Genomic DNA, 23,200 nt, shown 5'->3' with positions numbered 1-23,200 from the left:
GTGTGATCTACATCGATTAAGCCCTGGCGTACTACTCGCTTTTTCCCCGATGGAAAGAATACAAAGTAAAGAAGAATCGAAATCATAAGATTCAAGTAAAAGGTGGCTTCTAGTCTTCTATATCTCTTACTACCGGACACTTGCCAATGTATATGGCCTTTTGGCTAAATTTAGAAACCTATGATCCAGTTAGCAATCTGCCGGTTTGTTATAACACACCGATAGCCACTTACCCTTCTCAGTATTACCATCACCCATGCTCTTGCTGCTGCTGCTTCCACTCTGGATAGCGCCCATGATGCCATCCATGTAAGGCGCGCCACTCCACTTCTGGTGGGTGAGGACATCGACGCCAAGTTCCTTCTCACGCGCCTGGACAAGACGAACGTAGGCCAACATACCCTCGTCCTTGAATGCACGAGAGAGCTCGGTAGTGATGGTGGCGTTGGTGTGCAGACCGGCGAGGGAGATGAGTTGCAGGACGAATCTAATACGGGTTAGCCATGCCACTGGCAGATAAATCCCTAGTAAAACTTACCCTTGCTTAGCAATATCCCAGATAAAGGACTTGAGTGAGGCTTCATCGAATCCTTGGCCCATCCAGTTGAACGAAGGGCTGAGGTTGTAGACAAGCTTCTTGCCCGGGAAGGCCTCCCGCACTTCGCCGGCCAGGGTTCCAGCCTTGGCGACGTCTGGGTCTCCAGTCTCAACCCAGAGGAGATCAGCGTAGGGAGCAAACTCCTTGGCGCGCTTGGTCGCAGCGGGGAATCCTGCACGGTAGTGGTAGAATCCCTCGCGAGTACGCGGGCTGTCGCATGACCAGACAACGGGTGTCTTGGCGTAGTCGTTAGCCAGAGCACGACGACGGGAGAAGGAGAGATCAGGGTTCTTCTTGACGAACGCCTTGTAGGCGTCTCGGGAAGCTTGAGGAGCACCCTCTGACTCGAGATGGGCATCGACAGCTATATATTGTCAGCGGGTGGAATTATGCATTTAGTGAGGTATTCGCCAGCGTACCTTCATCGAGGGTAACAAGCTTGTGCTTCTTAACCCAAGCAAGCTCAAATGCATCGATTTCTTTGGGAGAGGCACCCTCTCGCTCCATGGCCTGGAGGGTCTCGGCAAGAGGCTCCACATCCTCTGCGACACCAAGAATAAATTCATGATCACGGACATCGATAGCACTGCTGATGAGGCGGCCGCTCTCTGAATCTGTTCGGGCGATGACCAAATTCTCACAGCCCATCATATCCCATTGGAAGCGAGCAGCAACCAGACGGTTAATGTGTTCACCCATAGGGACAAGCACCTTGCCTGCGAGGTGACCGCACTTCTTTCCACCGTGCAATTGATCCTCGAAGTGTACAGCTGCGGCACCATTCTCGGCAAACAATTTGGCCAGTTTGAGAACAGCTGACAAACCACCGTGACTGTCACAAAAGAATTAGCAATTGGTCGTTTATTCAGTCCCAAGTGTAGACGAACCCGGTATCACCGTCTGCAACAATTGGGCGCATATAATCAGTATAAGGGGTAGCCTTGCGCTGCTCTGGTGTCATCTTGCGTCTAGCATCCCATTGCTTGCGGTCGTGCATCGACTGGGCCTTGAACAGACGCTGGACTTGGTTGGGGACAGTATTGTAGGGATAATCGCCGAAGTCGGGGGATACTTCATTGGTACTTGTGAGAAGCGAAGAGCAAGCCCAGCCAGAGACATACAGAATCTCTTGATTGGGGGCTTGCTGTGTCATTTGTACGGGGTCAATAGCTCCCACTGTGTGCAGAACCAAGGTCAGTTATACTTCAATTGAAGTCGAAGCATTCTGGAACTCACTGGTATGAACTGGCTGACCAGCAGCAGCTCGCTCGTTAAGGAGATTGAAAAGCTTTCGCGCCATCAAAGAACTGGGATACGACTGTTGCAAGGAGCCACGCTTGCTCACAACATCTTCCGCTGTGTAGGGACGCTTAATGCCTTCATAGCGAGGCGAACTCCACCATGATTCTACATCACGGATTTGTTGCTCGTAGAGGGCATCTTCAGCTGCACCAGCCTTTTCTTGCGTGGACAGCAGCTGGTATGCGTCTGATGGGAGGGTGGTGGATACCGGGGGTTGAACGGGCGTCATCCGAGGATAACCGCATGTGAATGGCCGAAGAGCCCGCAAGGAAACAGTAGACGCAACTGGAACGCGTCGAGGCAATCGTCGCATGGAACGAAACATGGCGATGGAATGAGAAGAAAGACAAGCAATTGTCAAGGTGGAAGGAAAAGAAAGTGGAATGCAAGCAAATAAAACAAGGACCGTGCCGTTTGACCTCGGGCCGTCAACATCTGGGGTTTCCCCGCTGACTCCGGAGGTCCGAAGCTCGCCAGATGACTCATCCACTATTTTGCCCGCCAAGTGGATCTGGCCCACTGTCCCCGGACTGACTTCAACGTCTCCAGAATGTGCGGGTAGAACATTGCGTACAGACAGGATCTAGTGATATCTAAAATTCTACTAACTTGCAAAGCTTGGCGTATAAACCGTATCGTTCAATATGTTGGTTGGCACAGCCTTATCAAGACTGGACTTTTAAATCAGATACACAATTGTTTAGTTCCATACATATATAGATGTATAAGAACGATCCTGTGGTTGTCATCTGTACTTTACTGATATTTTCTCTTAAACTTGTTGCCATAAGTACTTATTATGACTCAACTTTCCCATCTCCTATTAAGACTTAGGGCTACTGATTTGCAGGTACCATCTATATTCCAGGACCAGGATATCACTCTATACACCAGCTGTGTCTCTAATCCCGATGATGCAAACCAAATGGAGCATTATTTCATTTTAGGCCGATCTGTCCAATATCTCAATCCCCCCTTCCATTCTATGACTGTTTCGGGAGTAACACAATCTTTGGGAGTTTATGTGTGATATCGTGGTTGTCGCCGGCCAGACCTAAAATTTTCATTAATCTCATTATTTGGCTTCACATACCCATTCAGTGTATTCAGTACACTATTACATTCAATTCAATTCAGCATCAGTTTAGCTTCCTATTCATTTAGTTTCAGATTCACTTCGTTTTCAACCTTACTCTTTGATCTCATACCATTCGTCTAACTCTGATAATAGTGTTGAATGCAATTGAAGTCCTAATTTCCTCTCCTAATAACTTTCTATCTCCAATGATATAGCCATTGATACGTAGCCTGTTCCCTATTATGATGCGGTTGAATGACTTCGAAGCTATTGTCCATACTTCGTCAAATATAAGCGTGCGGTGTATTAGGTAGACTATAATACCAATCTAATAGTCCTAATCAACAATGTTATTGAAGGAGTCTATTCAATCGTGTAGCTATTGAAGCTACAATCCAGGGCATTCCGTCACATTTAACCTATTGCCCAGACGGGCCACTGAATCACTCTCCAGTCAATAGACATGCATCATTAAGGTAAAGTGAAGTGAATTGAATTGAATCTCATTCAAATCAACTGTGAATAGCTTCAGAATTACTTGACGGCATATATAACTTGGGTAGAATCCCCAGCTTCCTGCTCCTTTTGCTTTCTCTCTCAACCTCACCAATATCTCCTTCCTCTCTTTCTTTCTTTCTTTCTTCCTTTCTTCCTTTTTTTTTTTTTTTTTTTTTTTCAAAATGGCCGCTCCCTTCTCCAAGAGTGGCCTCCAGGTACTCGCCGGCGAGTACCTGGGCGGTTCTTTTCTGAAGTGGGACGAGATGTCCCTCTTCGACCAGCTTTTCGGCGTGGGCTTCGAGCCCGAGATGTGTGTGCTGACCTGGGAGCTGACCGAGTTGCTTTGCAACTTGGTTATCGTCGTGGGTCCCGGCTTGCCGGACGCGTTCTTCCTCCGTGTCGTCCTGGCTCCCGAGTTTGTGTGGTTCGGTCTCCACTGGGCAGGGTTGCCAAACCCTGGTACGTATCGACTCATCAAGCATTGAAGGAACGAAATATACTGACCCACATTCAGTCCCACTGTCCACCTACTCCTCCGCCCTCCCCGACGTCTTCCACTCCCGCCCCCTGGCCGCGTCAATGGCCCTCCATCAAAACATGGGGGTTGGGGACCAGTGGAAGTCCCTCGTCAGCCGTCTCTGGGCTCACTTCGAGCCCTACGCCTCCTCTCCCTCCGCTCCCGCTTCCTCCGCCGCCGCCGCCGCCGCTCCCTCTGCCGCCGCCGCCGCCGCCGACGATGCCCTGCCCATGGAGGGCATTGAGTTTGTGTCTGGTGTCTGTGTCGACACCATGGTCCGTGAGTTTTCTCCGGCCATGGATGTCTGTGCTGTTCCTGGGGCCGCTGCCCCCTCTCCTGTGACCTCGCCTGCTGGTCTCCCGGAGGTCTCGAGCTGGCGTTCGGCCGCTCCCTCCCCCAGCCCCGAGCCCGAAGTCCCTACCAAGGGCAAGTACCGACAGGGGTACTAGTTGTGAGAAGAGAAGACTGTTTGTGCCTCGTCCCCCGTTTTGTTGGGGTTGCTGCTGCTGTGTGTCTTTTTTTTTTAAATAATCAATGCAAGGATGTCGGACCGCAATTTTGTTCTGATGTAGACGACTCAATTGTAGTCCGTGCTTACATCCGTAGTCCGCACGCACTGTAATTGGAGAGATGATCTCCGCACGGCAGCTAGGTAGTTCTATTGTTAGCGCCGATGATGAGTATACATATAGGAACGAGTATCGCCATGAGCTTGAAGCCCCAGAAATGATGAACCCAGCGATGCCCAACGTGGTCGAGATTGAAATGGGGGGAAACACGTTGACACGTTCTCCAAGATCGGCATCCCCGCATTGGCTTATCTCCTCGCGTGTGGCATTTCCCTATCTTCCACATTTCCATTCGCTGTCACCGCTTATCTCCTTTCCATCTCTCTGTTGATGTGCTTTGCGTCCGTGTGAATGGGTTTCAACATCAACTTGGTATGGCAAACATTCAAATCCCACCCTCCACGATTTCAGATCTGTCCGACAAGGCCCCAGCGCGGGGAAATCCTCGAAAGACGGCGCAAAAGCCTAAGCAGACAAAGAGTCGGAATGGTAGGTCTTCTCAAACTTGCACATCTTCAGGATGGATCTCCTACGTTCCAGAGAGGGTGACAAAAGCCCTCGGGGGATCTATCAACCATCTCATCTACAACACTAACACCAGTCCCCACTTCCATAGGTTGCATCACCTGCAAAGCAAAACGGTTGAAGTGCGATGAGATTAAACCATCATGTCATCAGTGTGATAGACGCAAGGTTCAATGCGGGGGATACAAGAAAGACTTCAAATGGCGGCCGTTCGAGGAGACCAACTTGGCCCCTGGGCGGCTGGCGGTGACCAAGACCAAGAGAGGTATGTTCTGACTGCCGAGGAAATTTCAGGGTTAACGTATTATGCTCAATAGCAAGCCCTCCATCCCATCAAGGTACATCCACAGCAAACATTAGCCGGGAATTCCCAACTCCTCCAATCACTGAGCAGTCAGCATCGCCGATTCGTGGACCTTCCCATAATTTCCATAGCTCCCGTTCGCCTCCAGGGTCTCCTTTGTATGACTCACCCATCAGTATCAAAAGCTTCTTGTCTGCTGATCGCCATTCTGTTGATGATCTGCCTGTGGCGCAAGAACATGTTTCCATGACTGAGTGTCCTCGATCTCCCCTAGACGTTAATGTGTCATTGTCGGCCGAGTCTCGCCCTCTCAATTTTATTTCTTTCCTTGAACCTTTTGAGGGCTCTCTGTCACTGGCCACCTCGTTGATTTCCAATCTCGATGTGGACCCCGACACGCATATGACCCTTGGCCCAGAGCAAGCAGATCTGAATACATCTGCTCTCAGCTTCTCCCAGCTGTTGGAAGATGAAAACGATGATATCGAAGAAATTATTCGGCAGTCAGATCCGGCACTCAGACCTTGGAACTTGACATTGCCAGGCATGAATGCTTTCAATTTCGATACTTCCAGCATCCCCGGCAGCCCACCCTTGGCGCCCGAGAGTCCAGAAATGCTCCTGGTACGATTTAACAAGCTTACGTGCGGGATCCTCTCTGTGAAGGATGGAGCATTAGAGAATCCCTGGCGCACATCGATCTGGCCGTTGGCAAAAGACAGCCCTGCACTTCGACATGCAATCTTCGCTCTAGCGGCGTTCCATTCGGGAAAGCAAACACCTTCTCTTCGGGTCCAAGGCGTGAAACACATGCGTCAGAGTATGACCTGTCTAGCCGGACAAATCGAACATATGAGACCGGATACTGCGTTGGCAACTAGTTTGGCATTGGCATTTGCCGACACATGGGATCAACACACCCGGACCTGCATTCAGCATTTGCGAGGCGCAAAAGCGTTGATGTGCCAGGTCATTGCGGCCGGTATGCAGAGAGATGTCAGCGACGAAGAACTAGATCGCATCCGGTTCTTATACAACACATGGTCTTATATGGATGTCATTGCACGCTTAACCTCTTTGGATGAATGTGGCCCCCAAACTTGGGATTCCACTGTTTTCGACCTTCCTAATGATACAGCCCAGGACATTGATCCTTTGATGGGTTGTGCAACCACTCTGTTTCCCCTAATGGGCAGGGTGGCAAGTCTGATTCAGCAGGTGCGGAGGACTTCGTCAAACACAGTCTCAGTTGTGGCTCAAGCCATGGAACTCAAATCGCTTATGGAGCAATGGCAGCCGCCGTGTTGGTTTGAACCACCAGAAGATCCTCACTCAGAGGTCCAGCATAGCATTCAAGTTGCTCATGCATATCGCTGGGCTACTTTGCTATACCTGCATCAGGCTGTGCCAGAGATACCTTCGGAGCCGGCCGACGAATTAGCCAAGAGAGTCCTCATTTTGCTTGCTACGGTTCCCTATACTTCGCGGACCACTATCATCCAAGTTTTCCCTCTTCTGGCAGCTGGGTCGGAGGTTGATGCGGATGATGATCGGAAATGGGTTTTGGATCGATGGACCACGATTCAGTCTCGGTTAATGCTAGGCGGCGTAGATCGCTGCTTGGAGGTCTTGAAGGAGGTCTGGAGGCGACGTGATACAATGAAACCTGGAGGGGTGCCTCAAGTTGCTGGCTCGCGACGGGCAGGATCGTTCTCGTCTGGTGACAAAGAGAAAGTCAATTTGCTGCCCAATGAATTTAGCAAGTATAATCTCACTAGTTCCCACATGCGCCCAATGCAAGGGAGATCTGGGCAACCTGCACCAGGGCTTACTAGAAGAGGATCAGCACTTGCGGCGCTGGAAAACATCGAATTTGAGAGAACTGTGCGGGGCAAGTTGCACTGGGTGAATGTCATGGCGGAATGGGGATGGGAAGGTGCGTTTATCAACCAAATGACTTCACTTGTTTATCTTTAACCGACTGGGCATGATATACAGTTTTCCTCGGATAGGCAGACAACAAGGTCCGCCTCTCTGATTTGGTCTATGGACAGGGAGCTCAATGACACCATCGTCCTTCAAATCCATCCCGTTGTACTAATTTGACGACCAAGGAAACAAGCAGTCTGGTTTCTGTTGAGGTATTTCCTTGGTCCTCGTTACATAATCTTTCTTTGCGCCTGTTATTTCGTTGTGTTCGGCTTGAAATTGTACTTTGCAGCGCTGGCTCGATCTTATCTTCAATCAGCGTGGCGTTTTGAGATCCAGGTGTGCTCCTGTTGATGAGTTATGACAACAATGGTTATTCGATTGAAACTTTCTTTCGCTTCTCTCCTGCGCAACTGTGATCTATACTCTGACTAAAAATCATCGATTTAGGTACTAATACGTCCACCTTCATGGTGACTTACTTGGCTCATACGTTGCTGTTTCAAATTTCCATTGCGCGATACCCTCATTCTGGAAGCAACCCTAAACCGACTGCCCAGCCCTTGGTGTATTGACAACAGCCCCTGCGGCCCATCTGGACATCCCACAGTCTCTTCACCACTCCGGACATTTAATCATCGCCAAACCCACACCCATCTGGATGATGGTAATCGTTACGCGCGTCACTTCTAATGGGAACCCATGCGCAGTTTCCCCACCATGCAGACTCATGGCCAGATCCAGATCGTAAACAGCAGTAGGCAGATCCCGGATCCATTGAAAAGCTCATGTTGTGTCTTCTTCTTCCCGCGGAAATGTAACTATGCCAGTATCGGCCTTCGGAGCAACTACCCCAGATGCAATTCTCGCTTCAAACTATCGCGTGATGAGTTCATCAAGGAATGGTCTATCAGGCAAAAGGATTCTCAGAGTGACGCTATTAACACCAACCCAACTAGCTGTCTTTGAATGCCGGATTCCACACCGGTACTCAGACCGCTTTGCTTTAGCCCAAGTTTCGACTAGTAAAGGCTCATTCTTGAGAACTAACGCTCAGAGCCCTGGAGGAAGAGGAGATTGGCAGCCTTGGCAACATAATCAGTTTTCCCAAAATAAAAGAAATTAGGCCAGCACGATTCTTCAGCCAGGCTCGATAAATTCCCATGCTGAGGATCAATGCGTTTCCCTTCACGGCGAGTTAAACTATTTTGCACCCCTGTATTCTTCTGGTCAAACGCAGATTTTAGTGATTATCGGTAGTCTTCAGGGCTTTATGTGTGAAGTGTATTGGATGTGCAATGCCCTGTCCTTTTTTGTTTCGCTATATTTGGTATAATGGATAAGTCCAATGACTGGGATTTCCAACTGGATAGATGGTCTCTCAACGTGAGATTATAAGAGAATATCAATCCAATAGCCGTTCACGTCGAATTACAATCTATCGGAATTTGTCTGACGGGAAATCCTTCAACCATCGGATAGTTCATCTGAATTGTTAGTTACAACCATCCATATATGTTCCACATCCCAATCACGCGTTTAGACGCAGCATTGGTTACTTTCGATATACACTTAATATAGCCACTGAGGACTCATTCGATTCTCAATACATCAATGCCTATATCACTTGCTGACATGTAAGTAAAAAGGCCCCGGTTACCCGGGTAGCCGGTTAACTACCTACTGCCGAGGCCTCAGCATAGGGTTCGAAAAACAAACACCTCCGATAATACAACCTCTACTCCGTCCATATTCTAATAAACTCCACCACTAATATACAAGATGTCTAATCTAACACACAAACACCAGCCAACAGCTAATAAGGAAAGCTAAACTGCACCGGCTTCGCCCCGAGAATCGGCACAAAATCCTCCCCCTCACAAATCTTCATAGCCCTCTGATACGCAGGCCGCTCACCCACACGCCCCAAATAAGCCAAGATATTCTTGTGCTTCTGCTCATCAAACTCAATAGGACAGAATCCTCTCATCGTCGTCAACGTGCAAACTGCCATGATATCCGCCGCGGTGACGTCATTCCCCACTAAGTAGGCTCCGGTTTCACCGAGCCTGGTCTCCAGCATGTCGAGGGCATTATCGAGCTTCATTTTGCTGAGCTTCGCGTGGGGCGCATCCGGATCATCCGACGTGCGCATAATCATCATTACGCGGAAGAGCGTTGGTTGGAGTGAGGCGTTTGCCCAGTGGTACCATTCTAGGAAATGGAGGTATTCGTCGCGGTCTTTCGGTGTACGCGCGAGGCGGCCGTTGCCGTAGGCTGCGATGATGTAGTCGATGATTGCGCCTGACTCGGCGAGGATGACTTTGTTCGAGGTGAAGGGGGAGGTAGTGTCTTCGATGATGGGGGCGGTGCCGGAGGGGTGGAGGTCTTTGATTGATTGGGGGGAGAAGATGGGATCGCGTTTGTGGAAGACAAAGTCATACTTTATGTCGAGTTCCTCGGCGAGCCAGATGATGCGCTCGGATTGGGATCGGCCGAGGTGGTGGATTGTCAGTGGCATCTTGGTGGGCTGGTGATGGAGGAGGATATGGCAGTAGTTTTGGAAGTGGGAGAGGTTCTGTGATAGTATCAATCGTGTAGACTGCTTGCCTTCGAGGAATAGAGGTATTTAAATGCCGTTCTGATGTGCTTCGATCAATCGATCGAAGCTTTAGGAATACAATGGCGTTCATGCTTGTCTCCACTTCCAATCCACAACGATTAGTAAAATGCTCCGATCCAGACCTCGGGACTGTCGGGACTTGGAGAATCCGGGCAGCTTGTAGCATCAGGCATACGGTAGCCGGAAGATTTGGAATCCGATGGGAATTGATGGTTCGGTCCAAATCGGGTGCCACTGCGGTTCAAGCTTTTGCCCATATGAATACCTGGGCAGGATAAACTTGGGCTCGACTGCCAAGATTTTCATCCTGAACAGCAAGCTTCATGCGTCATCGATTTCAATCAAGTTAGGCAAAGTAGATGTTCTGTGTTGAATATTCCTGGTGATATGTGCAGAATGGCAGTCTTTTCACAGGCCATCACGTCCACTGCCAATCAAAGGCATAGAACCAAAAAGCGTTGGCATTGGCAGGTCAATGACTCTCGACACCGATTGCTTGAGTATGATTGAAGATTCCCTGCGAGAAAAGGCGACCTGATGATAGGATGGTCTGGGTTATTGATCTGCAAGGGTTGTACAGATTGATTGTGTTGAGGGTATCAAAGATGCTCATAGGGTGAACCCTATCGCATGTACATCAGAGACACGCTACCTCGCTGGGGTGCGGACCGATGTGGCTTTCCTAGACGTCCATACCATCAAGTCACACTTTGTGAGCATCAGATAGAGCTGTGCTTTAGATGTGAGAATTATCAAGGCAGACCGCTTCACGAATGCGCCTTCGCAGATAAATGAGACAAAACGCAGAGTCAAAAGCAATACACATTGCCTGCAATGAGCTCAGAAGCGATGGTAAACAGGCTGGCTAGCTCTCAGCCACTGCGTACTGCAATCTGTAGCTACTGGTTCCGACATAATTCGTAGACAGAGTCCCTTAAGAGCTCGTTCATGTGTGACAATATTAACATCGTGCGTACTCTGTGCAGGAACTCGTTCGATTGAAACACCTGCTGGGGCTAATCAACTCGTGCAATAATAGTCATTTCAATCACCAAGGGGTATGTGGAGTTTGTGAAATGTCTCTCCAGGTCATATCCCGAAGATATATGCCTGCATATATTGCGTCTAATCTCCACTTCTGTCATCGCACGCAAGGGGGGCTAATGCATGTACCCACAACAATCGAATTCTCCAAAAGCTCCATCTCAAATGCCAGGCACCTCGACCATATACACTCCATGGCAAGCGATTGTTCCGGAACAGCACGGGGAAGTACTACCCGCATCGGGTAAACAAATCCTGTATGGATATTTGCACAATGTTATCGGCATTCGAGAGAAGTTCGTTGATGGGATCTACAGAGTATCCACATGCAGGCAGAGAGAAGTCTCTATCTCCAGTCACCGTTAATAGTCCATACCAATCACCGCTTCCCCGCTCTCCCATCCTACTTGAAGCTTCCAGTTGCCCCTCATCGAGTCACCCCTCATCATTGTCCATTCCTTCAACACAGTGATGGGGTCTCCATTGGACTTCCTAGTGCGGCAATCCGATCCGACTTTCGTCTGCCTGGAGTGCCCTGGGCTCTAAGAAGATTGTTCGTCTGGGTCGCATCCCCCTCATCTGGATGGACCACGACAGACCGGTATAAAATGAGTGATGCCCTTGCAGACGGACAAAATCATCCACCTCATTTCGTGTTTCCCTTGTCCAATAGTCGCACTAGTACCATCATGGCCGTTCCCTTCACCTACCACGCCAAGGCGCAATCTACATTCAAGCCGCCGCTTATCGCCAACGATAACGCCTTTCTAGGCGATGTGCAAACGAGGTCTGCGAAGTTCTGACCAGGCCCTTTTGATCCTCTCTAACGCCTTGTTTCTAGTGAACAAGAGAACCCCGACAAGCCCATGTCATGTGGCTTTTATCGACTCGAAAAAGGCACCCCCCTCGTTTACACCTACACGTACGACGAAATGAAAATCATCGTGGAGGGGAAATTTGAGATTGCCGACGAGACGGGCCAGAAAGTCACGGCAACTCCGGGCGACGTATTTTATTTTCCCAAGGGGGCGACCATTTCTTTTACGACGGAGGACTATGGACTGGCGTTTTATGTGGGTACCCCCGGGCTGAATGTGAACGCGACTAACGAAGACCAGACCGGACAGCGGAAGCAGGGCGCTGCGTGATTAATTAAGGCGAAGTGGGCAAGTGGGCTTGGGACATGTGCTCCGTAGTGGTCCACAACGGGGGTACTTACTTGGTACCTACATCGTAGGCACGTATGTAGGTACGAATGCATGTACTTGAAATGAACATGTGCAGGTCCCTGGTTCGGCCTCGTTCCTTGGTTCCGGGTGCCAATTATCGGGGTCCCCGTGCCCTCATCCATGGAATGGGACATTGGCTATTCCCAATCTGGTAGTTTGCTTATATCCCTTGCGATAGCCTTCCTTGCAACTTCGGGTTGGGGATTCTGTCTAGATGTCCGTGGCCTTCTCCGTATATCCACCTAGACTGGTAGCGTAGGTATGCACATATGGAGACATGTAGGTACAATGTAGGTCTAGCTTGTCGATGACTGGTTATTCCCCGAGATGTGCGACATTCACTAGTCTCAGATGCCAAACTCTGAATTTTAAGTGTCCGACCACCTCCACCAGGCCGTTTCAAGTTCAGCTCCAGAGGCCACGGCCGACCTGAGAAGAACCCCTCCAAGCGCAAATCATTGGTGGAGATGAGGTTCAGCTCGCCTCGATAAACTCATCTTTCCCAATGACGTGGGGCAAAGTTGCTACAGCAACTCTGGGAGGAAGGGGGAAATAGTGGATTGGCGCGGAATTGAGAATCAAGATCAAGGCGATCTGGTGGAGAGGGGGATCGACTAAATTAATAAACATTAAACATAAACCTGGACTCCCCTTGAAACAAAGCCGTTTGGTGACTTTCTTTTTTCTCTGGGCTTTTTTGCGTTTTCTTTCACTCTCAGCTGTGCGGCATCTGGACTCCAACACTTTGCCTTTGTCCTCTTAGGCATTAGTGGCAACTAGTCCCGACCTTATCACAGGGGCCCGAAACCAACCCCTCTATCGCTCCCTCCCATCAAACACCATGGCGATTCTTTCAGAGGACCATCACGGTCTCCGACTTCCTAATCCCCCACCACTGCTGCACACACGTGGTCAATTTGATCGCCCTTCCACACCCGCCGATGCCTTCACCAGTCCCCCACAAACCCCCCAGGGGAGCCCGAGCAAGTCGCGACCACCCCCGGGCGCAGTCGACTTGCCCAATGTCTTCGACAAGGCCATGAAGCTGGCACCCACGTCTACCTCGAAAGCAACCTATAATCACTACAATCACCCCATGTTCTCGGCCGGCAAGGAGGATTTCAACGAGAATCTGGTCCTCCAAACCCCTTCCAGCCCAACGCGCAGATCCAACAAGGAAAACACGCCCCCAAACCAAACGCGCCTAACGAAGGAGTTGGGCTCGACCCCGACCGCCGCAGCCCTGTCACGCCAGGAGCCATACCAACCACGCGATGAGACGACCAAACGCCAAGTCCAGATGCGCGGCCTGACACCGGAGGAAATGGAGAAACTAGCACAACCCAAAGTCAAGCGCCTCGTCAATGTCACCCAACTCTGTAAGTTGCAATCAAACCCCTCCAAAGACGGATATCATGCTGACTGGGTCGGCCAGACTTCCTCGACCATTACTTCGATCTCCTTAGCTACGTCCACAATCGCCAAAGCCGTCACTCACAATTCAGAGCTGCCTACCCAGACCCTCCCGCTACCCCTGACGAAGAGCATGAGCCTGCCCTCTTAAAATATCTCGGTCGCGAACGTGCACATCTCCGAAAACGTCGCACGCGTCTCCGCCAGGGTGACTTTCAGATTCTCACTCAGGTCGGTCAGGGTGGATATGGACAGGTGTATCTGGCACAGAAAAAGGACACGCGGGAAGTCTGTGCTTTGAAGGTTATGAGCAAGAAGCTACTTTTCAAGCTGGATGAGATTCGCCACATTCTAACTGAGCGTGATATTCTGACTGCGGCAAAGAGCGAGTGGCTCGTCAAACTGCTTTATGCCTTCCAGGATGACAACCAAATCTACCTGGCTATGGAGTATGTTCCTGGTGGAGACTTCCGCACTCTGCTGAATAACACCGGGGTACTCCATAATCGCCATGCACGCTTTTACATTGCTGAGATGTTCAGCTGCATTGATGCATTACATGTACTCGGGTACATTCATCGTGACTTGAAGCCTGAGAATTTCCTGATCGATTCCACGGGTCATGTCAAATTGACCGATTTCGGTCTGGCGGCTGGTATGCTGAGTCCGGGCAAGATCGAATCTATGCGAGTTAAGCTTGAGGAGGTCGGAAACACGCCTGTTCCCTTCGGTAGGCCGATGGAGCAACGTACCATGGCCGAACGACGACAAGGATACCAGTCACTGCGCCAGCGTGAAGTGAACTACGCCAAATCGATCGTCGGTTCCCCAGACTACATGGCACCAGAAGTGCTCAAGGGCGACCAATATGATTTCACAGTGGATTACTGGAGCTTGGGATGCATGTTGTTCGAGGCATTGGCTGGCTACCCGCCCTTTGCTGGTGCCACTGTCGAGGAGACATGGCAGAACTTGAAGCGCTGGCAAAAAGTGTTGCGGAAGCCTGTTTACGAGGATCCCAACTACTTCCTCTCACGGCGGACATGGGATCTTATCACGAAACTGGTTGCCGGGAAGGAGCAGCGGTTCAAGAACATCAAGGAGATTCACGCACATGACTATTTCGCCGAGGTCGACTTCGGCAACCTGCGTGAGCAACGCGCTCCTTTCGTCCCTGAGCTTGATTCCGAGACCGATGCTGGTTACTTCGACGACTTCAGCAATGAAGCCGATATGGCCAAGTACAAGGAGGTCCATGACAAGCAGCGCGCGCTGGAGGACATGGCTGATCGTGATGATAAGATGGGCAAAGGATTGTTCGTCGGTTTCACTTTCCGGTATGTTCTATTCAGCCCCCTATCAAGTTTCCCGTTCATCACCCGTTCTCTGAACTAATCTTCTACAGTCATCGCAAACCTGCTAGCGACAGCAACGGCCGCAGCAGCTCCCCACGCAAACCGATCCCGACAGACGGTACCTTCGGGACAATGTTCTAGGGTTTTAGCCAAATTCCCAGATTCACACATCTTCGGTCGACCTTCTTCTCTTCTTACGTTCCGCTGGTGCGTGCGTGACTCCGAGCTGGATCTTGGTTTCCTTGTGCCAGTCCCAGTATTGAGTTTAATGGTGCATCTTTTCTTTTTCGTCCTATTCTTTCCCATCATTCCTTTTTTTTTTCTTCAACATCGCGATCTGTCTAGCTTGACCTCGCTCTACTTTTATTTTATGGTGCAGGTCGGAGTTGTTGAAATTCAATATGTATGATACAGCCATAGACCGAGAAATGGCGCAATTCGTGTCTTCTGCTAGTAATCTGTTCCCATTGTATGGAATATCGAAACATGAAAATATCAAGTCCGTGTCTGTATGAAAGACTACGTGTCGTGTTACAAACCCGCGATCCCTTTTAATTCTCAGGAAGCTGGCGCACCATGCGCAGAATCTCGGACTCGTTGTCTCCAATCACAGCACGGCCATTGACCCAATCGACAGTCTGTAGAAGCAGTCATTAGCAAACCATCCCCTGTAAGAAAAACAAAGGGAAGAAACGGAATCCATACAATAGGTCTAACAAGAGCCCCATTATCCTCCTTAAACTTCTTCAACGCCTCCTCCGCATTCTTCGCGCCCTTCACCAGCTCCGCAACCCCGTATGTCACCTTCTCACCGGGGCCGCCAACACCGCTGACCGGCGAGATGTAATCGAGGATACTGCGCAGCTGATCCGCCGTTGGGGGGGAGGTGGTGATTTCCAGCTCGAACTCGCCGCGCTGCTTCTTGGTGTGCTGGGAGTGGTCGCTGGCTTGGTCTTCTGTGGCGGTTTCGCTGGCGGTCGAGGAGGCTTGTTTGAGGATGTTGAGCGTGCGGGTTGAGGCTTGGATGGAGGGGGAGTGGAAGAGGGTGATTGGGTCGAGGGTTTTGCTCTGGGATTTGTTAGTTTGGGAATATAGGCGGGATTGGGGGCTTGCGTACGAAGCGGAACATCTTGGCGATATTGGTGTTTGTGATTGAGATGGGGAGGTGGTGGTGGTGGAAGAGGTGGAATGGTGTAGAGTGGTAGTCGGAGATGAGAGAGCTTGGAAGGTTCCTGGTTTGGATGATGTCATGTTCTCGCCCGGGTTGTCTCGGGGGTTTGGAGGGTGCGTTGGTCCGAGAATGAGTCAGTTACTAGGTATGCTTAACTATTCTGTTTATTGGTTTTGTTACATAGTAGAGAATTGCTTTTCTTCTGAGATGTGGAATTGGGTGAGACATTGGTTTTCCGATGCATGTCAAGGTCTAGATACACAACTAATAAGAAAACGACTTATATTTGGGGATCAATGCTCGTTTCCTGGACCTCCAAGGTTGGGACATGAACAGTACAAAAGTTCCTTGATTTACATACGTCGTCACCGGAAACTGCCTGGCACTCGAGACTGAATTCCCCGTTCTGGTGCTCACCTCTTGCCGCTTTGTGATCACCGAAGACTGGGTCCCTGAGTACCCTGACTTCCGTGATCATGAGCCATTGCATGATCAAGGTGATTTGTGATATGAATTTTATTGACCGTAAGCTTTCTCCGAATAGCTTTAACCTCTACTCCATAAGGTCTGCCCGGTGGTATCTATAATGAAAATTCAGTGCTGATTCGATTTATGAACAAATGATTATGTAATTTTATGCCAAGCCCGTGGCAGGGCACGCATATATAAAAACAACCCATGTTTATACCATACCTTATGCATCTTTAGAAGATCACTGATAGACCTAGATCTCAATGGCATATTGTTCACAATCTCAGAATGGGAACTGATCTCGAGGCGGATGGCGCGATTCAAGTTTGCCCAACTCGGAATACTTGGCACGCTAAGCTAGACGTACACGGTACACCCTCTCTCTTGCGCCTTCTTCCCTTTTTTTGTTTCACGCGCCACATTGTTCATAATCTCCTACATCTTCATCCCCATTGTTGAAGCCGGGCACTTGAGTGTCTGATCTGATAGTCCAATATCTCGTCTACATGGACCTGAAAATCTTTCATGACAAATCATGGTCTACCATATGGCACCCAGCCGGCGATCCCCCTAATGACACCGAATCCGAGCGAAGCATACGGCAGCGTCCACTGCCAGACTGGAGCGATGGCCCGCAGTTTTTGAAATTTCAGTCCTTTCAGCCCGGAGGGTGGCCATGGGGCTTTGCTATCTATCGCACCTCCTATGCCAAGACATGCGATGAAGACTGGGCCAGAGCTATTGAGAAATTCGACGAAGCCTGCCTAGCTGACCTGGGGGATAGTGAGCGCTGGTGGTTCCAATCGGGGAAAAGTCATATATATGAGGCCCGGCAGGGCTACCGAAATGTCATATTTGAAGATCCGGCTTTGGAAGGGGCGTCGGAAGTGGTGATTCGCAATCGGCACAGAAAATGGGTGGAAGGTCACGGTCTCCCCGTGTTGCATTCTTCCCCTCGCATAATGTACTGTCTTTTATTCGACGATCGATGTATACGGTCTATTTTGGCTAGTACGCTGCCGAAGAAATCTTCCCCTCTGGCACATCAACTAGAACGCCCACATCATGGACGTGACCCCGATGGGATGGTTGGATATGTGAACCTTATTGACGCTGAATTCGACCCTGAAGATCCGGAGAATGAATGTGGACCGTGCTATCATGGGCTGGTTCGTCTTCATTTGGATTGTTTATTCAAGTTTGCGAACAGTTGTGAAGACTTGATGGCGCACCGGGAATGGGATGGTTATGTGATGGAAAATCCGACCCAGGTGATTTACATCGATGGCCCGCACTCGACGATTGAGTCGAAAGAAATGTTTCTTTCATCTACCGCAAGGTTCTTGGGTGAAGGAGAAAGCGTCACCGAGGCCCAATACATCGAAGCACAGCGATAGAGATCAAAATATGAGAAACATTGAGTTGTCAGATCAAGCCAGCGTCAGATTACTGAGGCTACAAACATCTCCGCAAATTGTGTACAAAGGATGAAACATTGAATGATCCAACTTTTCTGACACGAGCATGCACATTTATCGACCTCCATGGTTTCTCGTCGAGAGATACTAAAACAATTCATAGTTTGGGAATGGCGAAGACTCATGTACTTGAATCAGTACGGCAGACCCTTCTAATGACATCCGGACCAAAGTGAGGTTGGAGTTGACTAAAAGTGTGTAGACGGCCATTGGATTGAAAGTAAAGTACCTAAAACCAGGTGTCCACGAAAGAGCCCAGTTTCTCAACACAAACGTCTTGGTCAACATCAGTCCCAGGTAAAGTCCCATCCTGGCATATAATCCGTGGCGAAATCTTGCATAAAGATATCCGAGATTCTGTCCCTCAGTTGCGCAAGAGTTGTTTGAACCCATAACCCTTTGTCCGTGTGGTAGTCGGTCCATCGGTCAGCCATATCTTGGATTCCATTCACGACGTAATTTCTCCCAAATTCAACCATCTCGTTCTTTTGGATTTCGAAGAAGCGATCCCAACAGTTCGCAAGGTCAATTCCAGGTCCTCCTTGGTTGAAATATTCCATCGATGTACGCTCTAACTCCTCGCGAATGCCGGCATAGACAAGAGCAAATCGTGAGATGACCTCTGGAGAATTTTGATAATTGTAGACGGCAATTACCTTGAGTGAGTCAGTAGCAATTCAACAGGCGACAAAAGCCGGGGGAATGATAGGTCTTACATCTCGCAGCATGGTCAAGGCCTGCCTTGGATCATCGTTCTCGAGCATCTTTTCCCATGCGGCCGCAGAAAGCGATCCCTTATCTACGCTGTCAAAACTCCAAAGCTGGAACAAGTTAGTGCCACTCTTATGAAGATTCATCAGAACACCTACATCGCCTTTGAGTTTGTTCAAACTGGAAAGCATCAGCCGGAACACATCAGAATTGGTTTTGCTTCCAATTTGCTCCATGATCCTGTCGATAGGCTTCTGGAGGACTTGATTGTTGTGTGGGGTCTTGGGTGCAGTTTTCGGAATGACATTCTGTGTGAAGAAATTGACAAGAAATTCGCAATCAATATCACAATTTCCCGGTAAAATAGCCCATAGCATGAACTTGGGTATCAATTTAATCTCATTCGGATGATCGGCTACGGATAATCAGCAGTGTGCCATGAATCTTCACAAGAAGTACTCACTGTTCATCTGAGGCTTTCCGGTATCAGGTTTGAGCTCTGATTTGGTGGCCTCTCGTTGACGCACATCACAGTTGCCGCAATCTTCAGCATCATCGAGGTCTACGGCCTCTTCAATCATCTTCTGCTTCACCGCGGATGGTTTCTGGACACCTTCTTGCAACCAATCACTTGGGCCTGGATAGGCGAATCTTGTGTATTCTATCGTTTTTATGACACCATCCACGGTTTTGCAGATGATCGACTTTTTGGCGGCCTTGGCACGTGTTTGCAGGTGGCCAAACGGATGATGCTGTATATCCAAGATGATTAGTTGGTCAACTAGCAAGTTCGAGATAGTTGACATACCTTTTGCTGCCATTCGAGGTCGCGCCTGGAGAGACTGTCCTCGTCATCAGTTGCATCACACAATCCATCGCCATAATTGCACAGGTCCTGTGCACATGTCTGGGATGGGGGCTTTTCGCCGAACAGCCTGTTGTACGCATCGGGGAAGTTATAAATCTTGTTGGCGGTTCCCTCGTAACCATCGCGGTAGAAATCTGGATAGGTCCTGTTCGAGAACAGGCTCGGAAGCATCGTGTCGGTATTGAGATTTTCGAACATTCCCCCTACGGAGTCGTTCCAAATAGTGCACAGACGATCCCAATGCTTGGTTTGCCCCGATATATAACCCGTGAAGATCGCAGTCAGCTGGAAAACGAGAAGTTTCGAGGCGATGATCTCGCATCTGTCCTCGCGAACTCTGACGGAATTGGTACTGGAGAGGCCGGGGGTATTCTTGACACACTCAACATTGGTTGTCCAGTCAATGAGTGCATCTTTGAAATCTTGCAAATCATCGGAAATGCGTGTGGTCTCTGTGTAGCTGACGGCGTCACAGCAGTATGCTCGAGCACCGGAATGGTAGCATCCTTCGTTGTAGCCATCCATCGCCACGCGGATCTGAGTATCAGGACATCCAGATACGCACATTTGGCTAACCGTCATGAGGCCCACATCGTTCCGCCATTTGCAGTTTTCAAAGCGTTTGCTCTTGGATTCTGCATCACAGCAATACTTCCGCAATGAATGGTGGTGTCTTGGCCAGTGCTTTCCCCAAACATCTCCAGAGTAACAACTCATATCGCCGCTTCCTTGCCCGGACTCTCCTAAAAGAGTCGACTTTGAGCCGGAGCACTTGCCATCACCACATTCGGGGAACTTCCCCCACTCGCAATTATTATACAGCGCCATGCTGCTCAATTCCTTATCGGAATCGTCTTCCACGGTACAGCAGGCCGACTGATATTGTGGAGGGTATTTGTCTTTGCATCCATTTGTTGTGGAGCCAATTTCAGTCATTCCACTCGGACATCCAGACTTGCAATTGCCATCGTTGAACTCGTACCAGCCACAAGTCGGGAGCTTGGCATCAGGAGGGCAACACCAAGACCGGATGCCCAGCCCGTTACAATGTGTCGCATCCATCATGTATTCAGGATTGCCTCTTTTCCACTTGTCTGTCCGCTCGACCATTTTCCACCCTCCAGGACAGGGCTTTCCACAATTGCTCCAGCGGCACTGTTTGTGGTTCGTCCTTTCTGTGATGATGTCGGAATCAACGTGGGCCCGCTGCATTAACACTTGGCGGTTTGAAATCATTGCCAGGTCCTGGGAAAAGTCTGCCGTTGGGGTGTCATGACTGATTGCCCAAACCATCAAGCCACTGAGACATTGTTCACGAGCAAAGTTGGCTTTCAAGGTCAAGGTTTCTCGGTCATCTATAGAGACCCACTGATCATCCCAAGTGACAACCTTGACTGTGGCGTCTTTGTACAGCTTTGGCGTCAGATTCTTCTTGTTGATGATGTCCATGATCTCGTTGTTGAGCAGGATGCCTGCTTCCTTGCTGCATGGTCCTGGAAGACCTCCAGAGGCATATACACACCCAGGCTCCACACAGCCTTGGGTAGTGTACGAGCGTCCGTAGAATGCAAGGCCCATAACAACCTGATCACCTTCCACATCATTGCGCCAAAGCAGCTCGAGGGAAGATTTGATCTCTGTCAAGTTGGTATGACCGTTCAAGAACGCGCCCGTCCATTTATTGCCCTGATCCCAGGTGCCATGCATATCATAAGTCATGATGTTGAAGAATGAAACATGTTTGGCGAGGGCCTTGAGGTCAAAATGCTGAAGGTACCAGTAGGAGGCTGGTAGTGTGATAGAAAGTTCACTTCGACCTGGGGTTTTGTTCAGCTCGGCTTTCAGCCTGCTCATGAACCTGGGGAAATTTTTGAAATCCTCTGTTTTGCCATTGCGGTCTTCGGCTTCGGGGTATTCCCAGTCGAGATCTATACCATCAAAATCATGGGTGGACATGAAGGAGACCAAAGAAGCAATGAACTTATTCTGTTTCTCTTCAGAGGCGGCCAGATCTGAGAAAACTGTGGCAGTTGGACCAGGGTCGTTGAATGTCCAACCACCTATAGCGATCATTACCTTCAGGTCCTTGTCGAATTTCTTCAAGGAGGTCAATCGTTTGTAGAGATCAACATCCCGCTTATCCGATGGTGTCACTTTGTATGTATCTGGATCGATGGTTGCAAATGCAAAGTTGATGTGACTGTAGACGCCGAGTGGAATCTGCTCTGGCCAGAAATCATGACAGGGACGCCGTGTGGCCCATCCTTCGTAGTAGCCAACAACCCTGGACATGTAGCTATCCTTGGAGCAGGTTTCGTGCTTGACGGTTTTGTTGCCGCACTAAGTGATCAGGAAGTTAATCAATAGGCCAACCATCGAGATATACCGGTCTTTCCTTACAAATTCCTTGGTTGTTCCGCAGTAACCCTGTATTCAATCAGTCGGCATTACTTTACAGCATGAAAACCCCGGACTTACAAAGTCTGAACAGCACACGTTCAGAGGACAGGATTTGCCCTTTGACCATTCTCCTCCAAACCCTGGATCACATTCAGATTTGCGGTCGCACCCAGAGACACACACATCTTTGTCGCAGAAGTCGGGGCCATGTCCGCAGAAACCAAAGTTGTTACTGAACTTCAATTAACAATGGATCAAGAAAGCAAGTCGAGGACTGTAATCATTACCAGCAGCCTTCCTCGCAGGGATTATTTGCATCACATCCAAGCTTATAATCGCAGGTTGACAGACATCCTTCACCACAGTGTTCTGTGGTTGTTCCACAGAAGCCGTCCTTTGAACTTGATGGAGAACCAAAAGTCAGCGAGCTCCCATCTTACGGCAGATGCAACTTACCAGCATCCTGTAGCGCAATGCTTAGTTGCGCTGCACTCTTCTCCCAGGACTAGCAGTGCCAAGGCACACAGGAGTATACTCAGCCTGAGTAGATGTTTTCCCAGCATCTTGACCGTATGCCTTGCATCTTTGCCGAAAAGAGAGGGAATGAGTATCTTATAGAATATTCATAGAAGCCAATAGTACAATGCAGCCCGGAACCTCGGAAAGTTGCAATATGAGACAGCGGGAAATGACATCTAGCCTAACTCGGACAGTCTCCGATTCATTTCATTCCTATATGGGGTCCAATTGACACATTACTGGCTATCACAATGGGTTTGTTACATCGGTCCTTTGAAGAAATTTCCTTAAACCGGGGCCAAAAGCCTGAGAGGGCTCAAATGTTCAAAATTGGGGCCAAATGTGATGCCTGCCAAGCGTAGATGTTTGACTAGCGATTGACCCGGGGGCTTGGCCGGACTAGGCAATGCATACAGACCACGTAGGTCTGAAGGCTGCCAAGCGTTTCCAAGCCTCTAATTCTTCAAGCGTTCGACTAAGACCCTGCTAAGATAGGGCTAGTGATTGATTAAGCAAAGCGTTCGGACGCCACCGGAGACCAACCAAATGGCGAGCAGATCCTGAAATGTATCATTTGGAGGCAAAAGCTTGGCAAGAG

The 23,200-nt window shown here is 49.5% G+C and overlaps 9 protein-coding genes across 9 annotated transcripts; 5 read left to right on the top strand and 4 right to left on the bottom strand.

Moving 5' to 3' along the window:
- Nucleotides 1-170: 170 nt before the first annotated feature.
- On the bottom strand, nt 171-2,225 carry N7457_002583 (methylisocitrate lyase ICL2; the record flags this gene model as incomplete). Its single annotated transcript, XM_057173629.1, has 6 exons — nt 171-178; nt 234-487; nt 539-962; nt 1,018-1,430; nt 1,486-1,774; nt 1,835-2,225. The coding sequence occupies 6 exons, from the start codon at nt 2,223-2,225 to the stop codon at nt 171-173; spliced, it is 1,779 nt and encodes a 592-aa protein (XP_057033780.1).
- A 1,433-nt stretch (nt 2,226-3,658) lies between these two features.
- On the top strand, nt 3,659-4,442 carry N7457_002582 (uncharacterized protein; the record flags this gene model as incomplete). The annotated part of the gene is made up of 2 exons (XM_057173628.1): nt 3,659-3,935; nt 3,991-4,442. 2 exons carry the CDS (start codon nt 3,659-3,661, stop codon nt 4,440-4,442), a joined length of 729 nt encoding a protein of 242 aa, XP_057033779.1.
- A 494-nt stretch (nt 4,443-4,936) lies between these two features.
- On the top strand, nt 4,937-7,368 carry N7457_002581 (Zn(II)2Cys6 transcription factor; the record flags this gene model as incomplete). Its single annotated transcript, XM_057173627.1, has 3 exons — nt 4,937-5,051; nt 5,179-5,352; nt 5,405-7,368. The coding sequence occupies 3 exons, from the start codon at nt 4,937-4,939 to the stop codon at nt 7,366-7,368; spliced, it is 2,253 nt and encodes a 750-aa protein (XP_057033778.1).
- Nucleotides 7,369-9,136: 1,768 nt separating this feature from the next.
- Nucleotides 9,137-9,841, bottom strand: N7457_002580 (glutathione S-transferase family protein; the record flags this gene model as incomplete). Its single annotated transcript, XM_057173626.1, has 1 exon — nt 9,137-9,841. The coding sequence occupies one exon, from the start codon at nt 9,839-9,841 to the stop codon at nt 9,137-9,139; it is 705 nt and encodes a 234-aa protein (XP_057033777.1).
- A 1,835-nt stretch (nt 9,842-11,676) lies between these two features.
- On the top strand, nt 11,677-12,135 carry N7457_002579 (cupin domain-containing protein; the record flags this gene model as incomplete). The annotated part of the gene is made up of 2 exons (XM_057173625.1): nt 11,677-11,774; nt 11,829-12,135. The coding sequence occupies 2 exons, from the start codon at nt 11,677-11,679 to the stop codon at nt 12,133-12,135; spliced, it is 405 nt and encodes a 134-aa protein (XP_057033776.1).
- Nucleotides 12,136-13,057: 922 nt separating this feature from the next.
- N7457_002578 (putative serine/threonine protein kinase) lies at nt 13,058-15,125 on the top strand (the record flags this gene model as incomplete). Its single annotated transcript, XM_057173624.1, has 3 exons — nt 13,058-13,595; nt 13,652-14,966; nt 15,035-15,125. 3 exons carry the CDS (start codon nt 13,058-13,060, stop codon nt 15,123-15,125), a joined length of 1,944 nt encoding a protein of 647 aa, XP_057033775.1.
- A 410-nt stretch (nt 15,126-15,535) lies between these two features.
- On the bottom strand, nt 15,536-16,113 carry N7457_002577 (uncharacterized protein; the record flags this gene model as incomplete). The annotated part of the gene is made up of 3 exons (XM_057173623.1): nt 15,536-15,622; nt 15,690-16,052; nt 16,102-16,113. 3 exons carry the CDS (start codon nt 16,111-16,113, stop codon nt 15,536-15,538), a joined length of 462 nt encoding a protein of 153 aa, XP_057033774.1.
- Nucleotides 16,114-17,132: 1,019 nt separating this feature from the next.
- Nucleotides 17,133-18,023, top strand: N7457_002576 (uncharacterized protein; the record flags this gene model as incomplete). Its single annotated transcript, XM_057173622.1, has 1 exon — nt 17,133-18,023. One exon carries the CDS (start codon nt 17,133-17,135, stop codon nt 18,021-18,023), a length of 891 nt encoding a protein of 296 aa, XP_057033773.1.
- Nucleotides 18,024-18,391: 368 nt separating this feature from the next.
- On the bottom strand, nt 18,392-22,292 carry N7457_002575 (CAZyme family GH18; the record flags this gene model as incomplete). Its single annotated transcript, XM_057173621.1, has 8 exons — nt 18,392-18,760; nt 18,821-18,925; nt 18,974-19,230; nt 19,279-19,567; nt 19,624-22,023; nt 22,084-22,110; nt 22,162-22,223; nt 22,265-22,292. 8 exons carry the CDS (start codon nt 22,290-22,292, stop codon nt 18,392-18,394), a joined length of 3,537 nt encoding a protein of 1,178 aa, XP_057033772.1.
- Between the last annotated feature and the right edge of the window lie 908 nt (nt 22,293-23,200).

This window comes from Penicillium paradoxum, assembly GCF_028828445.1.
Source record: "Penicillium paradoxum strain IBT 22861 chromosome Unknown utg000003l_segment0_segment0, whole genome shotgun sequence".
Lineage (NCBI taxonomy): Eukaryota > Fungi > Ascomycota > Eurotiomycetes > Eurotiales > Aspergillaceae > Penicillium > Penicillium paradoxum.
Note: the sequence above shows the minus strand (reverse complement) of the source record. Positions and strands in the feature narration are given on the sequence as shown.